The 21,519-nt window shown below is 46.0% G+C and overlaps 1 protein-coding gene across 1 annotated transcript in view; it reads right to left on the reverse strand.

Annotated features, from left to right (window-relative positions):
- The window catches only part of MDGA1 (MAM domain containing glycosylphosphatidylinositol anchor 1), a 284,044-nt gene that overhangs the window by 5,377 nt on the left and 257,148 nt on the right, over positions 1-21,519 (reverse strand). Inside the window, exon 15 of the mRNA XM_066611613.1 lies at positions 1,999-2,123. Coding sequence (XP_066467710.1) covers positions 1,999-2,123 — 125 coding nt within the window. The remainder of the gene's footprint in view (positions 1-1,998; positions 2,124-21,519) is intronic.

Below are 21,519 nucleotides of genomic sequence, written 5' to 3' on the forward strand. Positions count from 1 at the left end.
CACTGCCAGATCTAGACAGCTCAAAATTCAGAAACATTACGGCAAGCGTGGAAATCCTGCACAGCCTGTGAGTGGAACCACAGCCTCATAAGCAACTGAATGACAACAAATTAGTTGCCCATCCCTGTTGTCATCAAGAGCACAGCTATAACTGAGCCACAAGCAATGAACAGCACACTCACAAGTAACTAGATTATTATTTTACGGCACCCAAAAGCATGCTATGTACTTCAGAGCTAAGTAAAAAATAAAGCAAATGGGCACAGCCGTGCCACACACACATGCATACGTAAGAAATCACTCACTGAACAAAGGAAAATGAGATGCAGGGCATAAAATTCACCATAAACAAAACACAGGTGGCTTGTTTTGCGCACACAATAAGCTCAGCATAATAAATGCATATGGCCCCAGAGCACTCCCAAGCACAGGGCTTATTTACAGTACAAACTTCTATTAGTTTTATAGCAGTTCAACTGTTATGCCTTCCCCAAAAGTTTCCAGCAAACTGGTTCTCACCAAGGGTGGTGAGAAATCTCTCTAGGGGATCCCTAGTTCACCATCACAGGCCTACAGCTCTACAATTAGTAAAGCTTACCAGATTAACAGCCCAATCCTATCCCCGCCACCCCATAGCATGCAGCTGTGTGAATGGAGGGGGGTGTGATCAGGTGGGCCAGTGAGAAGGAAGTAGAAAACATTTTTAATTACCTCCTGGTAGGCTGCATAATCACCTACAGGTCTCCTTGGACCCAAGCCAGTTATTTTGCTGACATAAATTCAAGGAGAATAAGGGGAGTGAGGTGAGTTGGAAAACAGGGAGTAGGAACCAGCGTGCACTTTTGCCACAGAGATCCACCTCCGACAGCCTTCTCCTAGCCCCCAAACTACCCCTCCGCCACCTTACCTGGGTCTGTGGAGTGTCCTGATGATTCTGGCATCTTGCCTAGATGCCGTTAAGAGGGGATTGGACAAATCTCTGGAGGAAAAGTTCATTACAGGTTACAAGTCATAGTAGGTATGTGCAAGCTCTTGGTTATAGAGGCAGGCTGCCTCTGATTGCCAGATGCAGGGGAAGGCACCAGGACGCAGGTTGTGTCTGTTGTCTTGTGTGCTCCCTGAAGCATTTGGTGGGCCACTGTGAGATACAGGAAGCTGGACTAGATGGGCCTTTGGCCTGATCCAGCAGGGCTCTTCTTATGTTCTTAGCACATGCACAAAACTGCTGGCTGTTTCTGCCAGCAGCCCTGTTGCATGCAATGCCGGAGCGACGTTTGTGCTATCACAGGGCGGTAAATGGCAGTGGATTGATTTACTGTTGGATTGGATCTACTATTGCAAGATTGGATACTGCCTATATCAGCTACCAAGTATATTTTTAAAGTGATTATAGTTTATAATCATTATTTGTGCTGGAAGGAGTCCGAACTTTGCAGCACAGAAAATTTTTTATTCATTTAGAACATTTTAACCCTGCGTTTCCCCACTCAAAGCAAAGAAAGGTACCTAAGGCAGCTGACAACAAAATAACTATGACAAAACAATAACCAAATTAACCACAACAAATGACAAGATCAACATAAATAAGGAAAAAAACAACCCATCACCAGAAAATCACCAGCAGAAACAAAAAGCAACCCCATAAGAACAGAATAAAATCAAGCCACATACACTAGAGAAGATAAGTAGGTTTTCAACTACATTGTGTATTTTTGCATCACTGTAGGAGAGGAAGATGCAGGGCTTCAGCTTTTGGGGGCAGCCGCACACACCACCTAATTCTAACCACAGTCATGCATAACAATGCTCACCCCGCAGTGTCAAAGCACTAGATACATCACAGCTGGGTACAAAGAACACCTGACTCCATATATTTATGTACACAAGTTAAGTGCCACCATAAAGATAACTAGTGGGGATAAAGTCAAGTCTGGAGCCCTTTGCAACTGCAGGCATGTGCGGTGGCATTTGTCTTCTGTGCCCCCAGCACCTGCTTACCTGGAAAGGTCCTGCAGGGTTGATAGGTACATGTGCTTGTTGCCAGGAATTTCCTTTGTCCCCTTCGAGTGACAAGGCTTGGGTGGGCTGTTTATTCTTCACATGAACCAAGAGGTTTAAGGAGCCTGTAAAAAATGGCACCAGACATTGAAGTCATACTGCTTCTCCACAGCAACCTCCTACTTTCTCTCAAGAGTTAATCTCCACCTGCACTCATGTGAGTTTTATCTCTCACAGTGGCTCTGCTGATGAAGAACCATGAGGTAGTCCAAAATCTATGCACCTTTTGATAAGGCAAGTGGAAAGGAAAGGTACCAGTTCAAAAACACTTTTTGGGCCATATGAAGCCTCCACCCTCTCTCCCACATAGCTTCTTCCCTGTCAATCTTGTTGCATTATAATACCAATTAGATGTACAATGTGGATTTAGGGCATTTGGCTAAGATCAAATGAAATATACTCTTGCCTGTGAATCATTGCCTGTGCATTAATCTGTCCCCAATGAAAGTGAGGTCTGGTTCATCCCGCTTCTGGCATTTCAGTTAGGGCAGCATTTCTCAAACTTTGAGGGAGCTTTACTCCCACAGTAAGTGTTTGCAGGGGAGGGGCTAGGGCAGCGATGTGATTCCCATGTTGCTAAGGGAGGGGGCGGGCGAAGGGGGTGCTGTCCACTTACTTTAACTAGGTAGGGCTGCTGGAGCTGCGGGGAGCCCTGTGCAGCCCTCCTCAGGGCTCCCAGAGGCTTGGAATCTCCAGTAAAAGCAGGTGCAATGCTTTGATATTCCTGGTCTTCTTCCTACCCACTATTCTTCTGATATGAATGGTTAATGAACTTGTTTCCCATATGGTTGTCATGGGAACTGTGCTAGGATTGGCTCAAAGTCATTTGACCTGGAATAAGTCAATGTTCCTGGATCGACAAATAGTGTTTGTACTGAATCAGTAGCAGATTTTGTTCTGCAACTAAGGGCACAATCCTAACCCACTTTCCAGCACTGACATAAGGGCAATGCAGCTCTGAGGGAAGGGAACAAACATTCCCTGACTTTGAGGAGGACTCTGAGTGCCACCCAACTGCAGGATACAGCATATGCCCCACTGGCACAGCTATGCCAGAGCAAGAAAGCTGGTTAGGATTTGGGCCTTAGTGCACCTGACTGGATGTTTAGTCCCTGTGGGACTCCTTGGTCCTGCAGCAGCTACTCTGCTGGTGCAGGACCGAGGTGTGGAAAGGTGGCAGAGAGGGAAAGGGGAAAGATGTGGCTGATTTGACCCACTCTGAGTGTGCACTGGCCACTTCCCTTAGCTTTTTTTCAAAGGAATAGAAGTGGATGGCAGTCAGAGCTGCTGCCCGCTTCTATCACTTTGGGAAAAAAGCAAAAGAAAGGGTGCTGCCAACCGCTTCCCCCCACCCAGAAGTAAATGTGACGATGTCATCACGTCACTACAATTACTTCAGGGTTGGGGCCAGAATTTGCATTCCTGGCTCCCAGATGGCAGAGGAGCCAGGACCGCCAGTGCTCAGCTGGGAGTAATTCCCCCTGAATTCAATGGAACTTGCTTTCAAGTAGATACAAATATTGTAAGTGAGAGGCAACTGATACTATACCACAGAGGCCTCCTGCCTCTATTGGACAAAGGAGAACAATAACGAACGTCTGCAGACTAATTCAGTCACTGCATTATGGATAGGCTGAGTTTTCCATAGAAGGAGAACTTGATAATTAATGCCTCAAACCAGGAATTTCTGCCTGGTGATTTAAATCAATCCACAGGAACCAATTGCTGTCTCTCTCAGCTAAGCCAGTAAAATATTTCCTTGACAAGGCAGTATCCACAGAGCCTTTGCGCTGAATAGTTAGACAGCAACAGAGAATGCCAAGCGGTTTCCTTATTATTATTATTAGAATAATGCACCTGGGTATAGTCTTTTCTTGGCTCATAGCTCTGTTATAAGCTCCACATTCTGGCACTGCAGCATTTAATTTTATCAGTCAAGACATTAATCTACTACAAGAGGCTGTCACAGCAGGAGGTAGGCCTATACCAAAATCCCAGTCCAAATATTTGAGTTCTGCTGCGCTGAGAGGGAAGATTCCATTTTCTGCAGCTGTTACCTGCACTTGTGTTTCACTTTTTCCTTGTTTGAGTGTTTCACAGCAAAGCCATCTGTGACAATAAGGCACAATGTAATGATAGGCTGACATTGCGCCTCACTGCTACACATTCCAACACTGCGTTCGAACACAGACCCTTCTCCACAATGCAGACTCAATTAGGAGAACAAAAGGTGGGAGCAGGCCACTGTGCAATTTTCAAAGATGTGTACCGACTGCAGCACCAACCAGCGCACAAGCGCAAAAAACTGTTTTCTCTCTGTTTATTTTGTGGCTGCTTTACAAATTAACTTCTTTCCCATTCAGGTAGTCTCAGAGGATTGCCAGCTCTCCAAAGGCTTTTTGCGCAGCAAGGTCATGTTACTACATTTGTGCCCACCCCTTGTGCAAGGGAGTGAAAGTGGTGGCTAAATGAAAACATTAGGGCTGCAATCCTGTACATGATTTCCTGGGAGTAAGCCTCACTGAACTCAGTGGAACCTACTTCTGAGCAGACAGGCATATGATTGGGCTATAAGGAGCTCACATGCAGCAGGGCTATTATGTCAAGAGGTAACTTCAAGCACTCGTGAAATCAGGATCAGCAAATAAACCATAAATAGAATGGAATGGAGCTGGAATGGAGCTTCCCCAGTGGATAGGATCCAGCCCAAACAGCAGTGAGACACTGCTTTAGTCGCCACTGCACAAATTTCCAATGTTTTCAAAACCACATACACTGAAGGCTATAAAAGTGTTTAGAGAGAGGCTACAAATACTTCATCCACATTCAACAGGAGCACAGACCGATTCAGACACACTGAAGAAGGATCGCCTTCAAGCCAGGGTCACGTAATCCAACCCCTCACAAGGAGATTCCTCAGCAATCCTCAGCAGATGCTTCTAAGCAGATGTCTGGGGTAAAGCTGACAGGTTGCTGAGGAGCATCTGTTTTGGAAAGACTCTTCCCTGAGGGATGCTATCTTGTTTCCTCAAAACGAGGATAAGACAGACGTTTACAATGATGAGCACATACACACTGGGATCCATTGAAAAAAGTAAAAGATCAGAGAAAGAAGAATTATGCACAAAAAGACACTGAAAGAGGGACACAAAACATCTGTCTCATATGCTAATGTTGGAAGCCTAAAAGTCAAAATCAGTGAATTACAAAGGACATAGATAGGAGTCCAAGTAGGAGCACAGTCCAATCATTTAGAAATCTCAAAAGGAACAAATTCATCTAGAGATTCTCAAACCAGCCAGGTAGGCAGATTCCATGAGAAGCAAGCAAGCATTAGGGCCCTGATGGGGATGGAAATGTTAGAATTGCACTGACCAAGGGTTGCTGTACATTTGTTGCCTTACATTTGCCTTATAAATTGGCTGTTGCATCTTGAAGTTATTGCTTTGTGCCCTGCCCTCAGTGGCAAATATCTGGTCTTCTTTCTTACAGCAGAATTTTACTGACATCTTGCTGGAGCTAAGCAGATCCAGCTCTGGTCAGTAACTGGTGACCACAAGGTTGGCTGGATGATAAGGTAAGCTGGAAAGATGGCTTAACCCATTTTTTGCCAGTCCACAGGTGTACACATTTGGTCCCTGTTGTGTATATGCAACGTTGGGCAGAAATGGCTTAAAAAGGCAGGTTAGAGAGGCAGCAAAATCCTCCCCTGCATGAATACTGCTACACTACTTCATCATTCTCAGCCCTGGCACTTTTCAGCTGACAGGACCATGAAGCTGCCCCATTTCCACTGTAGCCATGTCCGCTGGAAGCTCTGAAGCCCAGCTAACTGGGTGGGAATGCAGTGGTTATCTACTGCTGAGTGGGCCTGGCTCTGAGCCCTTGTTAGCCTTCTCCCATTTCCCCCAATGGGACTGCAGGCAGGCTGCAGCAGTCATGCATCCTCAGACCAGTTCCTGTCCCAGCCCCAATGGCCAGCATCCGAGTGTCCTTTATTCTACGATAAAGAAAACGTGCTTTATTATCAAAGTGAGTGTGCAGCAGGTGGATGGCAAAGTTGTGTGCTCTCTCTCCATTCTCCCTCCAACACTGCGCTCTCTCTCTCAGCCTCCTTCCTTCCACAGCATTGCTCTTTCTCTAGTCACACCTCCTCTCCAATCAGCCCCCTTACCTCCATGGCATTGGCCCCCTCTTTTCAGCCCCCTATTGTCCAGCATTGCCCTCCCTCTTCTTTGTCCCCTTTCCTTCTAGCTTGATCCTTTCCCTCTCTTGTTTCATCCCTCTTTGCTCCAATTTCGCCGTTTCCCTCCCCCTCTTGTTTTGCTTTTTTCTTTCTTCCTGATTTTTGCCTTGAAAAGAACCCGAGTGTTTCAAGTTTGGACTATAAATGGGACTCAGTTAATCTACAGGGTTTATATTTCCAGAATGGGCAAGAGAAGGACCTGACCATTTCTGGCTTCCTTCCTTTCTCTGAGCAGCCCTGTTTGTATATTAAACCATCTCATATCATTCAAGGCTGATTCAAGCCTGCAAATACAGTATTGGATTTCACTAAGCGCAGACTGTCGGGGCCCCTACATCATGTTCTCCCCGTCCTTTTGGTAACCGTCTACCTCAGCCATTTTCAACCACTGTGCCGTGGCACACTGGTGGGCCGCGAGTGGTCCACAGGTGTGCCACAGGAATTTGGGGGAAGATTATTTATTAGTAGGGCCAATGGGGAAGTGAGCCCCCCCCACTGGTAGCATGGTGTGCCTTGTCAAGTGTCAAAAACCTGACAGTGTGCCTTGATAATTTTAATGTCTTGTCAGTGTGCCATGAGATGAAAAAGGTTGAAAATCGCTGGTCTACCTGATGAAGTGTTCTGTAAAATTCAAAAACTTGCTGATATTTTACTTGATCTAGAAAAAACTCACAGCCCAATTCTATTGGGTGCTACTGCTGCTGGACATAGAGTTCTGGTGGTGATACATGCTTTACAGTGTTGCAAGCGCCAATCCAGAAGTGTGCGGAGCTGCATACTTCTTGGTTACTATGGCAGACAGCAGAGATGACCCAGCACACACCGGCAGTGAAGAGGAGCACCACTGAGTCAGGTGAGTTGGTGGGGTGGGTGGAGCAGGGCAGCACAGTGGGGCAGATTGGAGGGAGGCCTGGGGGCACATCAGAGGTAGCAGCCAGCACAAGCAACTTGTGCTGGATGCTATTCCCCCACTCCCCAAGCCAGCTGACATGACCTCTTTTTGTCTCCTGCAGACTTGCTCCAAGGAGACCCACTGGTGCTTGCTGAGGGTTAAAGGGAAATATTTTTACACAAGCCTTCTGACCCTCCCCACCATAACATGCATTGTAGCCTGTTTGGACTTGACTTTTGAATTATCTTATTCTCTAAATCTATCACACTAAGAAGTAGGGGAATCTGGAAAGAGTCCATCTGGGACACTGCATGTAGTTCTGGCTGCCTGGTTGACAGAAAGCCATAGACAAACTGGATGAAGTTCAGAGGTGTGTAATGAAGATGATGAATGGCTGGGATCTGGGCAGCAAAGAGACAGAGTGGTGTAAAAAGACTGAAATTATACAACTTGGCTTACAATGACAATGCTTATTGTCTAGACATATTCACAGGTTACGGCATTAATGGGAGACAAGGAGAGAGCGAGAGCTTGTCTGTATCTTCTGCACATCTGATGTGCATCTGATCTGCACTATGGCTTGCCCTCATCTGATTTGAGCATGGTGTTAATGTAGGTCAAGCTCACATTGTCGGAAAAGTGATTCTGGTGTGGACTTGTCCCTTGTCATCCGATTCCTATTTAAAGTGGCTTGCTCTGTCATGCTCCTACTTCACCCAAGGAGGGAGCTGCAAACTGGGGCTGCTGAGCACTGCTACTCAGACTGCAACAGGATGGGTCCTTAGAAGAATAGTAGTGACCACCTACTTTTAAACTGCCACCAAATTATAAATGAATCTAATTACCAGGGGCTGGCCAGGCTGGGCACTGGCTAAGGCCCCACACCTATCAAAGGGCCTACCAGACTAGGCAGTCCCCCTGAACCTCCGAGGATTGGTCAACTGCTCCAGATCTCCCCTTCCCGCCTCTCAATGGGAAAGAACTGCCACCAATCACTACTGCTGATATACTTGAAGTGCACTTCTGGATTGGTATTTGCAACACTGTAAAGCATGTATCACTGCCAGAACACTATATCCAGCAGCAGTAGCACCCAATAGAATTGGGCTGTGAGTTTCGTCTAAATCAAGTAAAATAGCAACAAGCTTTTAGAGTTTTAGAGAACACTTCATCAGGCTCAGCAAGGCGGGAGAGCATGATCAGAGTTACAGCCTGTCGTTTCTTAAAGACAGAAGGTGTACTCTGATAAAAGCTGCGTATGGTGGCGTGAGGGGGAGCGGGCAGGGAGGAAGGCCACTTGCCACCAGTGTGGGCAGACCTCATGGGAGGAGACGGGCATCACTGTATATTATTTGGTCAAAGGGCTGTGTTTGTTCATTCCTGAAGAAGTAGGAGCTCTCATGCACCCCAGGCCTGAGAAACACAAAGAAGAGCAGCAGGTGTGTTGCTTCTCCTGCCACACTGGAATGCAAAGTGAGCCGCAAGTTTGGAAGGTGTTCCTCTTCTATCGTAAGAAAATGTCTCCTACTCCCCTGCTTTGCCCACTTCTTGTTCCCCCTTCCTGTGCTATCCAGGTATTTTTCCCTATTGCAACCTCTGTCCATTGGGCTCCTCCTCTTCCCCTCCCTTGTCCAGAGGGGGAAAAAAATCAGACCATCCATTTGGCTAATCAATTGTCTGTTCTTTCCAAGTTGGACAAGAAAGCTTGATCCCCCCTGTGTCCTGGCTGTCTCCACCTTCTTCTGGTTCCTCCCTCCAGCCCTGGCAGCCTCCCACCTCCCAGTCTCTACCTCTTGGAGCCAACCTACCCTCCTCCCACCAAGTCTGCTGCTTGTGCCGGTTTGGATTCCGGCTTCGGGATTGCCTACAAGTTATTTCAGGGTGATGCAGAAGTGGCAAAAAATAAAAATAAAAATAGTAAGCAACCATGCACACAAATGAAGCAGACTTGCTGAGTCATTGGCCCAAAATGATGAGTCTCTGAGACTTGAGTCTATATGAATCTTTACTCTTTTTATAAAACCCTTGAGTCGCAAGTCAGTGCCCGAGTCTTTAACGTGCATGACTCCCTACAAGTTACAAAAAAGAATGCTTTCATGACTCAAGTCTGTGAGTCACAAGTCCCCATCCTTGGTCTTTAGACATTCTTACAACACCGAAGCAATGTAATTCCATAAACTCATAATGGTATATTGGCACAGTTATGCAAGTAACCACCAGCTGGAAGACAGTGGAAGGAAAGATATGTGAGGACACAAGGGCAGATGGACAGTGCTGGCTACCATGGTGGCTGGGCAGGCAATTGACTTGTTTTTAATTTTAGTGTGAACATTTGCCCCTCAGTGTAACCTGACCTGTGATAATATAACTTCTAGCAGTAGCTACTCTGATTCTGTTTTCAGCCTAGAGTTTCTCATCAGTTACTGGTTAAATTAGCTACCCTGTTGTGCATTGGCCCTGAGTCAATATTAACCCAGAACTCAAGAAGAAATTATGGGACGACAAAAAAGAAAAGGTTGAGCTGTAAGAAAAAATGCCCCCACATTATGAGGGACCTTACAATTACCATGGAATGATCATGGGAGTAGTGCTACTATCACACTATTAACCAACAGCTGAAGATAAAAGAAGTTAAAGGTCTAGCTTTCGTATTTAAGGGATTAAAAAGGTCTGAGAACAAAATCCTTTTGATATGCTAGATATAGTTAAATGGCAGATTTTTTTCCTTTGGAGAATTTATTTGGCCAAAGCAATAAATGGAAAATAGCACAACAATTGCAAAAGAGAAAGTGAGATTGCATTTTCCCTGCAGTAATCAAGAGTCTGGAATAAGTAAAGCTATAGAAAGAGCCTCCAGAACAGACAGTTCAAAGTGTCAGGCTCTCTGTTTGCCAACTGGCCTCCGAAAGCATACGCAAGAAGGAAGAAGAATCTCACTGAAGAATGAAATCTGAATATCATGGAAGCCATAGTGAGAATCCCAACAAATAACTCTACAGATCTCAACCTACCTTCAGTTGGTATAATGGTGGCTGAAGACTGGAAAGGTGAGAAGAGAAAGAATTAACAAGGAAGTACCAGCAGGTGAGCACTCAAAACCAACCCTCCAATGTCCTGATTTCATCTTCTCATTGTGGTTAGGACTGCCAGGCAATTATATGGCTAGACAGAAGTTGTGGTCAAAATTATGCAACAAATGAATTTGGGTGGATGTAGGAAGCATGAGAAGACAAAATGGCACGAGAGATAGAGCAGCACCTGGGACGTAGGAGCGTATCAGCTTTGAACTCCTGGCCGATATCAGACCAGTCCAAGTTCTTCTAACACATATTCTTCAGGCTTAAAGATCTGCAACAGAACAGGGGAAGGGAGCAAGAGCCAAGAACATGTCAAATGCCTCCACATGCCCTCCACTGGAGGCTCAGAGAACACTTTGCAAACAGCAATTAAGGCTTGCAAGTGTTTCAGGAAAGCAGATTAATCTCATTGCTCCTTTTATTTTATGGAGGAGGAAACTGCCTTGCACAAATAGGGGATTTTTTCCAAAGTCACACAGTGTGCAAATTGGGAAAGTGACCCAACTGTTCTGTTGATTAGGATGATTAATTAATGCTTTTTGAAACCTGTATAGCCTCATTCATCTGTATGGCAGGGGATTTACCTAAAACTTCTGGGAACTATTGCATTCTGATAAATGGTGAGCACTATTTCAGTAGCTTTTCAATGACTACGGGGCATAGTGAAGAGATACACTGATTCTAATGTGTCTGGAGGTCAGATGGGGGGTTCTGCTGAGCTGCAGGCTATAGAATATTGATTACTTGTGAAACCATTCCAGCGACGTGGAGAGGGGGGATTTGCTGCATGGGTAACAGCCTATCCTCCATACCTTCTTTACCCAGGCTTCGCGCACTGGAGAGGACACTCCAACTTCGCCATACGGCGTCGGCACAACACGGGAAGCAGCAGTTTACCGGTTATAAGTCTTTGCTCGATTGGCGTAGAGCATGACGCCAGGGGCTGCTTCCGACGGTGGGAGAGATCATTGCATCTCATTGGGCAGCTACCGCCTGCCTTAAGCTGGGCAGTCCCCAGCCAGTAAGGTGTTGCCTCGCCACGGTCCGTTAACCTCATGGGGTGCGTGGGGTTTAGGGTGAAAACCGACAAGCGGATCGAAAACTCTGCACCATGCAACAGAAAACAGAAAACTACTGCCCTAAAGCTGGGCACCTGGAACGTTAGGACAATGACACCTGGCTTCTCTGATGACCTGCAAGAAATAGACGACGCACGCAAAACAGCCGTCATCGACATGGAGCTGAGCAGACTGCAGATGGACATCGTCGCCCTTCAAGAGACTAGGCTGCCAGATTCCGGATCTGTCAAGGAGAGAAATTTCTCATTTTTCTGGCAGGGAAAACCACCAAACGAAACCAGGGAACATGGCGTTGGCTTTGCGGTCAGAAATACCCTGCTGAAATCCATCATCCCACCTACTGTGGGAAGTGAAAGAATTTTGTCCCTGCAGCTCCAGTCATCAGCAGGACCTATCACTCTCATCAGTGCTTATGCACCGACTCTGTCGTCTCCAGCAGAAGCCAAAGACAAATTCTATGATGACCTGGCCACCACTGTCAAGAAAATCCCTGTAAAAGAGCCATTGTTCATCCTCGGCGATTTCAATGCTAGAGTTGGTGCTGATAACAGTTCATGGCCCACTTGCTTAGGTCAGTTTGGCACTGGGAGGATGAACGAAAATGGCCAACGCCTGCTAGAGTTTTGCTGTCATCACGGTCTCTGTGTCAGCAACACGTTCTTCAACACAAAGCCCCAACATAGAGTCTCTTGGAGACATCCAAGATCAAAGCACTGGCACCAGCTCGACCTGATCCTCACCAGACGCTCCAGCCTTCCCAGCATCAAGATCACACGCAGTTATCATGGTGCTGCCTGCGACACTGACCACTCCCTGGTATGCAGCAGAGTGAAACTGCAAACAAAGCAACTGTATCACACGAAAAAGGAAGGAAGGCCTCGCATTGATACCAGCAAGACCCGGGATCAGAGAAAAGTGGAGGAATTTGCACAAGCGCTTGAGGAATCTCTTCCAGGCCCGGCCGACGCAAACGCATCCAACAGATGGGAACATTTCAAGAATACCGTTTACAACACCGCCCTGTCCATATTCGGCAAGAAGACCAACAAGGCGGCAGACTGGTTTGAAGCCCACTCTGAGGAGTTGACACCAGTCATTGAGGAAAAGGGGAGAGCTCAAGCAGCATACAAGGCCTGTCCCAGTGAGCACAACCTGCAGGTCCTCCGAACTGCTCGCAGCAAAGTCCAACAGACTGCCAGGAGATGTGCTAACGACTACTGGCTCCAGCTCTGTTCCGAGATACAGATAGCAGCTGACACGGGCAACATCAAGGGGATGTATGATGGTATCAAGCAGGCCCTAGGTCCAACACACTTGTGAAACATGCACAGTGGTGTCAATATTTGAAAATTGGAGCATAGTTCAGTTTATCATTTATAGTTTGTAATACCCAAATATGTTAAAAGAAGACAGGGCAGAGGAAGAGGACTGGCCTATTGGCAGCTTGATGTCATAACTTTAAATATGCATTAAGAATGCCTTTAACAACCCAGTTCAAACTGGGTTGTGTGTTGGTGGAATGAGTGTTCCACTGGTGGAAGTCTGCTGCAACAGCATGCATGATGAGACTGGGGGCTGTGTAAGCAGGCCAGCAGAGGTGCCTTCTACTGCTAGCATAGGTAATTTGGCAGCCGGGGTGGGAGAAATGGGGTGGGGAGAAAAGGGAGAGTTTCTGGACAGGAAGGGAGCAAGCAGGAGGTGAAATCAGGGACGGATCCTGGCAGCACAGTGTGCACCAGGATCCTAACCCCACTTCTTGCCCTGCTCTGTTCCCTTTTCCTCCTTGGTTCTGTGGCATCTAAATGGCTGCAGCAGATCTGAGGAGTCCCACTGAGACTGTGGTGGCTTGCCCTGGGGTAAGGGAAAGAAAGCTCGTTTACTTCAAAGAAGCCTCCAGGACTCTACAGAATGCAGTACACACTCCATTCACGTGGCTGCACTGGAGGGGAGATCTAGTTAGGATTGAGCCATTAATTACGGATATTCCCTGGAGGATGGGACATAGGATGCACTTTCAAGAGGAACATAGGAAAAGCCTGGCTGAAACTGACTAAACGCCAAATTCATCCACAGTCCTGTTTTTACATTGGCCAACCAGATGCCTCTAGGAGCCCAGAAGCAGGTCACAGAGACAGAACCTTCTCCTGATGTTGCTTCTTAGCAACTGATATGCAAAAGCACACTGCATCTGAACTCAGAGACAGCATAAAGCCATCATGAGTGGCCACTGATAGACTTCAAAGCCAAAAACTCCTAGGCTCTTCTAACACCTTTCCTCTCTGCCCACACCAATAAAAAGGACCAGATGAAGGAAGTGGACACATGCATTAGTTTGCTCATAGATATCTGGAACCTTATATTATTATAAAGAAGTTGATTTCTCAGTGGTCCTGGGGTGGACAGGAATCAGATACGTCTCTGAGGCCTTGTTCCAGAAATGTTTGAGAAGACTACTCATCACCTCTGGCAAGATGCAAACATGTCTCCAACTGCCTTTTTCTTCCTTATTCAGTTACTGTAATCACATAGTTTCCATTTGAGGAACTTGGATCTTCAAGGGGAGTTTTTGTTTCCTCCTCTTCTTATTTGCCCACTTCCTCCTCTCCTGATTTGCATTCGGCTTTTCCTTGAAACACCTGCTTGGGATGCAAGGACAGGTGGCAGCCTAATGTCAGTTGCCAATTCCTTGCAAAAGATCAGGACTCACCATGGCAGAAATACAGTAGAAATCCCTAAGTACTGACAGTCTCCTTGCCATCTTACTCAATAGAGTTGATCTTGGTATTTGTATGGTTATTATAAATGTTATTAATCAGAAGAGAAAATAAAGGCCCATAATGAACTGAGAGGAATCAATGACTGTGTGTGTGAGCAGTGCCTTCTGCTGATACTTTAAGACTAGAGCTGGCATTTCAGGAGAGCGGCTGGAACACAAAAGAGCACCAGCTGCGATGCCAGATACAGTAACCCAGGTGGATACATTTAAATGCGACAGGTTTCTGTATGAAAAGGTCTGCTTTCAGTTTCTGCACTATGGAAACCTCACTGAGTTAGCCTGGTTCATAAAAACTGTGAGCAGCAGCTGCTGATCATAGAAGCATAGCGGGGCACACTTAAAGCCTGCTGCAGCCCAGTGCTGTTAAGGAAGACAAAATAAATAGCACTATAGATAGTTATCCACCAATTTCACTCTTCATAGTCACAGGTTGTGACACAGGGATGCTCTGCAACGGTCAGACTTTAAATAGGACCAGCTCATGAGTTTCACACAACCTGAGCTTTGCCAAGTTGAAATAATGAATGGAAAGGGTGCAGTAATAGAAATGACCCGAGACATTTCAGTACTTTGGCGGAACACCTGAATGGAATTTCCTGGTATAATAATTATAGGCTAATAATTGACAGTCTGTAGACCTGTAATGATAGCCCCAAATCTGCCACCGAAGTGGGCTGTCTGTGCAAGACCATTCCATGTTGGCATCCTTCAGTCTCGGAAGACTATGGTATCGTGCTCTGAATGGTAGTTATGGAACAGAGTGTCCTCTCCAGTGCGCGAAGCCTGGGTAAAGTAGATATAGAGGATAGACTGTTTCCCATGCAGCAAATCCTCCCTCTCCACATCGCTGAAATGGTCCAATGGAAAGGCAGAGGCCAATATGGTTGGTTCCAGTGGCGTCGCAGGAGTTGCCAGAATGTGACTGTGTTCAGCCATGAACTGCCTCAGGGGCTCTGGATTTTGCCTCGAGGTTGACTCCTGAAGCCTTTTCCCTAACTGGATGTAGCCACAAGGCAGTGGAGGTTTGGGATCAGAGTTTTCCTTCTCTCAGATGAGCTGCCTTCCCAGGCTAACGAATCCATCTACCTGGTGGTTGTTTAGTTGCCTCTTATGACAAGTACAGCCAAACTGAGGGTCTATTCTTATCCCCCAGCCCCCAGGGGAGAGGGGGATTGCAAGACTATTACAGAAGTATAAATTAGCCTAAGTAGTTCTCCACCTCTGGGTTTTGTAAATGGCTCAGAACAAACCAAGTCATTTTCTGATGGGAGGGAATAACTGAGGGAGGGATTGAGGTTATTCTCCCTTCATGCCACAGGCAATATGCAGTGGCCCATAGCTCTTCTGCAACCACATTCCACATCCCAAAGGACAAAATACAATGTATCCAGTACCTGACAGAAGCAGGGAAAGTGTCTGGAGTCCAGACTGCATCAAATGATTAGATAAGAAATTCTATTTGTTGAACTAGTCTGACTAGGCTTTGAGCTAGAACAAGAACATTATGCAAAGCATTATACAAAATTATGCATGGGAAGGATAAAGTAGATAGAGAGATGCTCTTTACAGTCTCCCATAACACCAGAACATCCACTAAAATTGAGGGTTGGGAAAGTTAGGACAGACAAAAGAAAACATTTCTTTACTCAGTGTGTGGTTGGTCAGTGGAACTCCTTGCCACAGGATGTGGTGATGTCATCTGGCCTGGATGCCTTTAAAAGGGGATTGGACAAGTTTCTGGAGGAAAAATTCATTATGGGTTACAAGCCATGATGTATATGTGCAACCTCCTGATTTTAGAAATGGGCTATGTCAGATGCAAGGGAGGGCACCAGGATGCAGGTCTCTTGTTATCTGGTGTGCTCCCTGGGGCATTTGGTGGGGGCGCTGTGAGATACAGGAAGCTGGACTAGATGGGCCTATGGCCTGATCCAGTGGAGCTGTTCTTATGTTCTAACATCTTCAACTCCTGCCCCACTTGATGAATTTAAACTGGGCAGGTGGAAGCTCTCCCTATGCATGTGGCTGTGAACAGTGACAAACAGTATCAATCCATTCTAAAGGGCACTTTTTCTGACAAGTGCCTCATGCAGAGCTAGGTTTCTTTACTAGCTCTTCTCATGTGACTGCAATAGGAATCTGAAATGTAGAAATCAGAAGAGAATGTTTTCCTGGGATGTTGAGAAAGCTATGAGAAGAGCTTTACTGGTTTTGTTTCTGCACGCGAGGCTGAAATGCACTGCTACAAGACCAGTGGAAAAGCTTGCAACTGAGATAGTTAGGGAAGTGCTCTCTATGAGCCTCCTCTCCCAGAAAGTGTGTCATGCTGCCCTAGCGGAAGCTTCTATATACTAAGGACAACCCCATGTAAACCCCATATAGTCATCTAGCCCAGTGGTTATCAAACGTTTAGCACCGGGACCCACTTTTAAGAATGAGAATCTCTCAGGACCCACCGGAAGTTATGTCATGACTGTAAGTGATATCGTGAAGCAGGAAAATTTTTAACAATCCTAGGCTGCAATCCTACCCACACTTACCCAGGAGTAAGTCCCTTTGACTATCATTGTTAAAAGCATATACATAGTAGCCTGTTAAAAGGACAGGTCTGTAACATGCCCCCAAATGCAGTTACATACCATGGTAGCATCAAGTCTAATATATTAAAAATAAAATATTGAAATGAATGGGGACCTACCTGAAATTGGCTTGGGTCCCACCTAGTGGGTCCCATCCCACAGTTTGAGAAACATCTAGCCTGCAGGCTAGGAAGACATAAGTGGTGACTGCTTGGTCTGAACTGAAGGATTTCAAAGGTGACAGAAAGCATGCTTGCCCGCTGCAGCAATCTGAGCCTTTTCCCAACTGAAATGCTGACTCTAAGTGTGCCTGAGCCTCCTGTGGGGGGCTGAACAGCACCTATTATGGATGTATTCCTTCAACCTCCCTGTTTGTTGAACATGTTGCCCTGACTGCATCTGCAGGAAAGCGTATTGTAATATAACTGGTGATAAAGCACAAGTCCAAGGCTCGCTGCAGGAAAATCCCAGGAGCATGCTAAAGCCCTCAAAAAGAATCTATTACTGTTCATAATCCTGAGAACAAATATGGGCCGCTCTTTCTCTCATTTAAATGAATGATAATGAAAAGCAATCAGCAGCAAGCTTGTGTTCTCAATTATGGCTCTGTAGTGGCAAGTTACCACTCTGGAAAGGGGATGAGAAAGAGAGGGAAGGAGGAAAAACGATGCTGTTGGAAAGGAAGAAAGAAAAATATCCAGCTGCTCTGAGCTGTAATTTTTCAGAATGTAATTTGTTTCTGTGCTACGATAAGATGTATTTACTCTTTGCTTGCTCTAATGATCCTTTACAAAGCAACATGTGTATAATAAGCACAATAGCAGGCTCTCAACTGCCTCCCAATCCCACCTACTCAGGGCTTTGTTTTGCTAACTCTTAATAGCTCCTTTGCCACTTGGACTCACCAGATATTGGTTCTGTTAACAATTCACTCGCACCTTATTCAGTGGCTCAGAGCATACAGGAACACACCCCTCCAGTGTGACCAACGCTGCCTATGAGATCTTACTGGGTGGCCTAACAAATACTGGGAGGATGGCTGGGAGGCAATAGGCAACAGTATGACAACACTGTGACAGCATCTTAAGTTCGCAGAATGAAACGGACTGTCCTCTCAGGATGGTTTCTGTTTTAAACAGGCTCTCAAAGCTTTTCATGCGACTTGAGCCTGTAGACTAGCACAGCAGGATGACTGGCCTCTTCTAACAACATAGCCCTCTGTGGAAGGGCAGGTTTGATACCTTCTGCACTGCCTGAAGGGGCCACAGGTGGCTCTCCTTCTCCTCACAAAGAAGAAGCGCCATTGGCTTCTGTATGAAACAGGAGGATCTTGGGGTCTGGGTCCCTGCCTTGCTTTTGCCATGACTGTCCACCATGTGGCACAACGCTCCTGGGGCATTTGAACTGAAATCAGTGACTTGCGGCTTGTCCCCGATGGGGGACTAGATTATTAATATTTAAAAGCAAACAAACAAACAAAAACCACCACTACCCTAGTTAAACAACTGCTAGGCAAAAGAAAATGTTACAAGGACCCCAAACTGTACAGTCCCTCTACACATCAGCAGTCCAATCCTAAATCCACGGAAACCAAAGTACTTGGATGACAGGCTCATTGAGCTCCTTCCAAATTGACTGAGGGTGATTTCTTTTTTTACCAGAGCACTTCAGTTTAACTGAGTGACAACCTATGTTTCCCCTAAGGTGTGCAGTGGTGCAGCCGTGCACCTCCCAGCTGAACTTTGCGCAGCATGCAGCTTGTCAACTCTGGAGCTGGGTGATGGTGTGATGACATCACTGAATGTCTGGAAGTGGTGTTGCAACAAGTCATGACATTGCACAGCTGCTGAAGGGATCTACACACCAGCCCAGACCCCTTACGGGGAATGTCGGTGTGTTTTCAGACTGCTATTCTTTTGTGAGGTAAAACATGCAAGGGGGAAACTGAGGTCTGATTGCACAAGATAATAGGGGTAGCGTCTTTGCCACTGGTGTTGGTGCAACTCTCCTTTTGTTTCAGTGGCCAGCAAATTGCAATGGAGGCAATATAATATTAGGTAAAGCCTCTACAGCAGGGGTGTCCAAAGTTTTTGGCAGGAGGGCCACATCAGCTCTCTGACACTGTGTCGGGGGCCGGGGAAAAAAAAGAATTAATTTATATTTAAAATTTGAATAAATTTACATAAGTTTACATAAATGAATATATTAAAGATGAACTTATATGAACGAATGAAGGTCTTGCAATAGCTCAATGCCTATAAAAGGCCTTGCACAAAGCAAGGCTGGCCTTTCCTTTGCTGCCTCTACTGCGTCACGGACGTGAAACAGCAAGCAGTGGAGGGAGCCCTCATCCCACAGCTCACACGAGAGGTCAAACAGGCCCTCACACTGAGAGAAGTTGCGTTGGGCCAGCACGGGATTCAACAAATCTTCGGAAGGCCAGAGGCTCATTGGAGACTGGGGGCTCCCTGAGAGCCGCATTGAGAGGCCTGGAGGGCTGCAAGTGGCCCCCGGGCCGGGGTTTGGGCACCCCTGCTCTACAGGACAAAAATATATCTGCCCCCATGTGGGCACAATCGGCAGGCTGCCATTTGTAGAAGTCAGAGGGTGTGTACACATGTATAAGTGTAGGGGGTATCCACTTGCATCAGTGTGTCCATCCATTCTGGGGTGCAGCTCACTGGCAAATTTAAAACTGGTGACATGTCTTCCAGAGAAGAAAAATGGTCCCCACCGTACTTGAAACAAGCACAAAAGATAGTATATGAACACAATACTGTGAGTCTGGGATAGATTTAAGTCTGACATTATCCAAAACAGGCCTGAAGCGTGGAGCACACAGTCATTGATTACTCTTCATGTGACCAGAATTGGTCTGCAGCACACAATGAGGTATTTTTTCCACTAATCTCATTGTGCAATGAAAATTGATCTCGGTGTGATGCGAAGCAATTATATGGTTGCTTCACCTCACAGCCAGTCATGGATTTGTTGTGCATCAGATTCAGTGCATACTGAGAGTAGATTTTTTTTGGAGTGGGGGGGGGGGGGCTCACATGAATCAATCTGTTGCAATCCTTGATGTAAACCCGTTTACAGGGTGCTTCCTGACTAATTTTGTGGTGTCAGCAGCAGTTCTGCCCCCTTCAGAAGAGGTGTACCCTCTAGTCATTCCTGCTCCATATATCCAAAGACAGCTGCAGTCTGCCTTGTCAAATTTTGGCATGCAGAAAGAGGCTCCTAGGCAAACAGTGTTGCAGGTTACTATTCCTGTTAGTGCGTTCTTTTATTTTGTTTTGACATTATGTCTAGGAATAGGGTTGAAAAGTTCAGAATTAATTCTGAACCCCTTCTGCACTCCAGTGCACCTGTACCGCAACCAAAAGAGAGAGGCCAAAGGAGAGGGGAACCATTGCGTGATAGAGGACAACAGTTACTAGTTTTATACATATGCTGTGTTGTTGACATGTTTGATATTCACGGCATGTCAGGAACATAGGAAGCTGCATTATACAGAGTCATCTAGCTCAGTATTATCAACACACAACTCCAGGGTTTCAGACAGGGATCTTTTGCAGGGCTTAAACCTGGCATCTTCTGCATGCCAAGCATGTGGTCTGCCACAGAGTATGGGCTGGCTTCTCCATGACAGCTTTGGATGAGGCCACGAGGGCAGCAGGAGCAGCTTATAGTATCAGGAAGGAAAGGCTTGAATGCCCAAGAAGTCTTAATTCTCAACTGAGAGTTCTAAAGAATTCTCAGATCTCCTGCATGATCTCAATAACTTTACCAGAATGGGAGCAGAAAAGTATTCTCTTGCATTTTACACTTAGTGCAGTTACAGTGTACACTTAGCTAGAGAGGTGCTGAAGGAAATGTAAGCAAGGACAGAAAGGGACTCTTTTGAAGCCTTTCATGAGACATGATTTTGAAAAAAGGAGAGTGAAAACAAAGGCTGGTGAATATGGAAAGGGGAAGAGAAAAATGCTTTGTTTGAAGCCCTGTCTGCATGGACAGGGAAAGAGTACAGGCAAATAATATTTGCATATGGCATTTTGCTGCTGAAGATGTTCCTGGACATGATGTTGCCTTATCAGACCACTGGCCATCTAGCTCAGTATTGTCTACATGGACTAACAGTCTCTCTTTCTCTAGGGTTTCAGTATCTCTCTAGGAGTCTTTTCCAGCCCTTCCAGGAGATACCAGAGATTATATCAGGGACTGAAATCTGGATTATATATTATCCCTGGAATATAGTGTGGATTGCTGTCCATGGTACCCCAAAGCCAAAGAAAGAAAGGTAGAAGCAGCTGAAGTTCACTATGACTGCCGAGAGATCTGAAAGCAGTGTATGATGGAAACAGCAGTGACCACAGAGAAAGAGATGCTATGGCAAAAGTTCTATACATATTGTGCCATGAATTTTTTTAATGGCTAACTATAATAGTTACTTGCCTATGAGGTAGGATAGCAATACTCTGCCTAGGAACTGGCAAAGAAACCCACAGCACAAAGCCAGAGCAAGGGATGCCAGAGCAAGCCAGAGCAAGTTATTATTATTATTGCTGTTCAACTTATCATTTGGCTGAAGCTGCAAAAGTATACAGTTCCCAGTTCCCAGGGCACAAGCAATACAAACCACCACAAAGGGTTGCCGTGCAGTTGGTGGGAGTGTAGACAAGACTTTTGCCCCTCAACCTTGTTGGAACACCTGACATCCCGAGCAGGCATATGGGAAGCAAAGAGTGAGAATGGCTGCCTCTCCCTCTTCTCTCAGCTGGATATGTGTTCCTTGAGAATCCAGCAGTGAGG

This window comes from Tiliqua scincoides, chromosome 1 (assembly GCF_035046505.1).
Source record: "Tiliqua scincoides isolate rTilSci1 chromosome 1, rTilSci1.hap2, whole genome shotgun sequence".
In the NCBI taxonomy this organism is placed as follows: Eukaryota; Metazoa; Chordata; class Lepidosauria; order Squamata; family Scincidae; genus Tiliqua; species Tiliqua scincoides.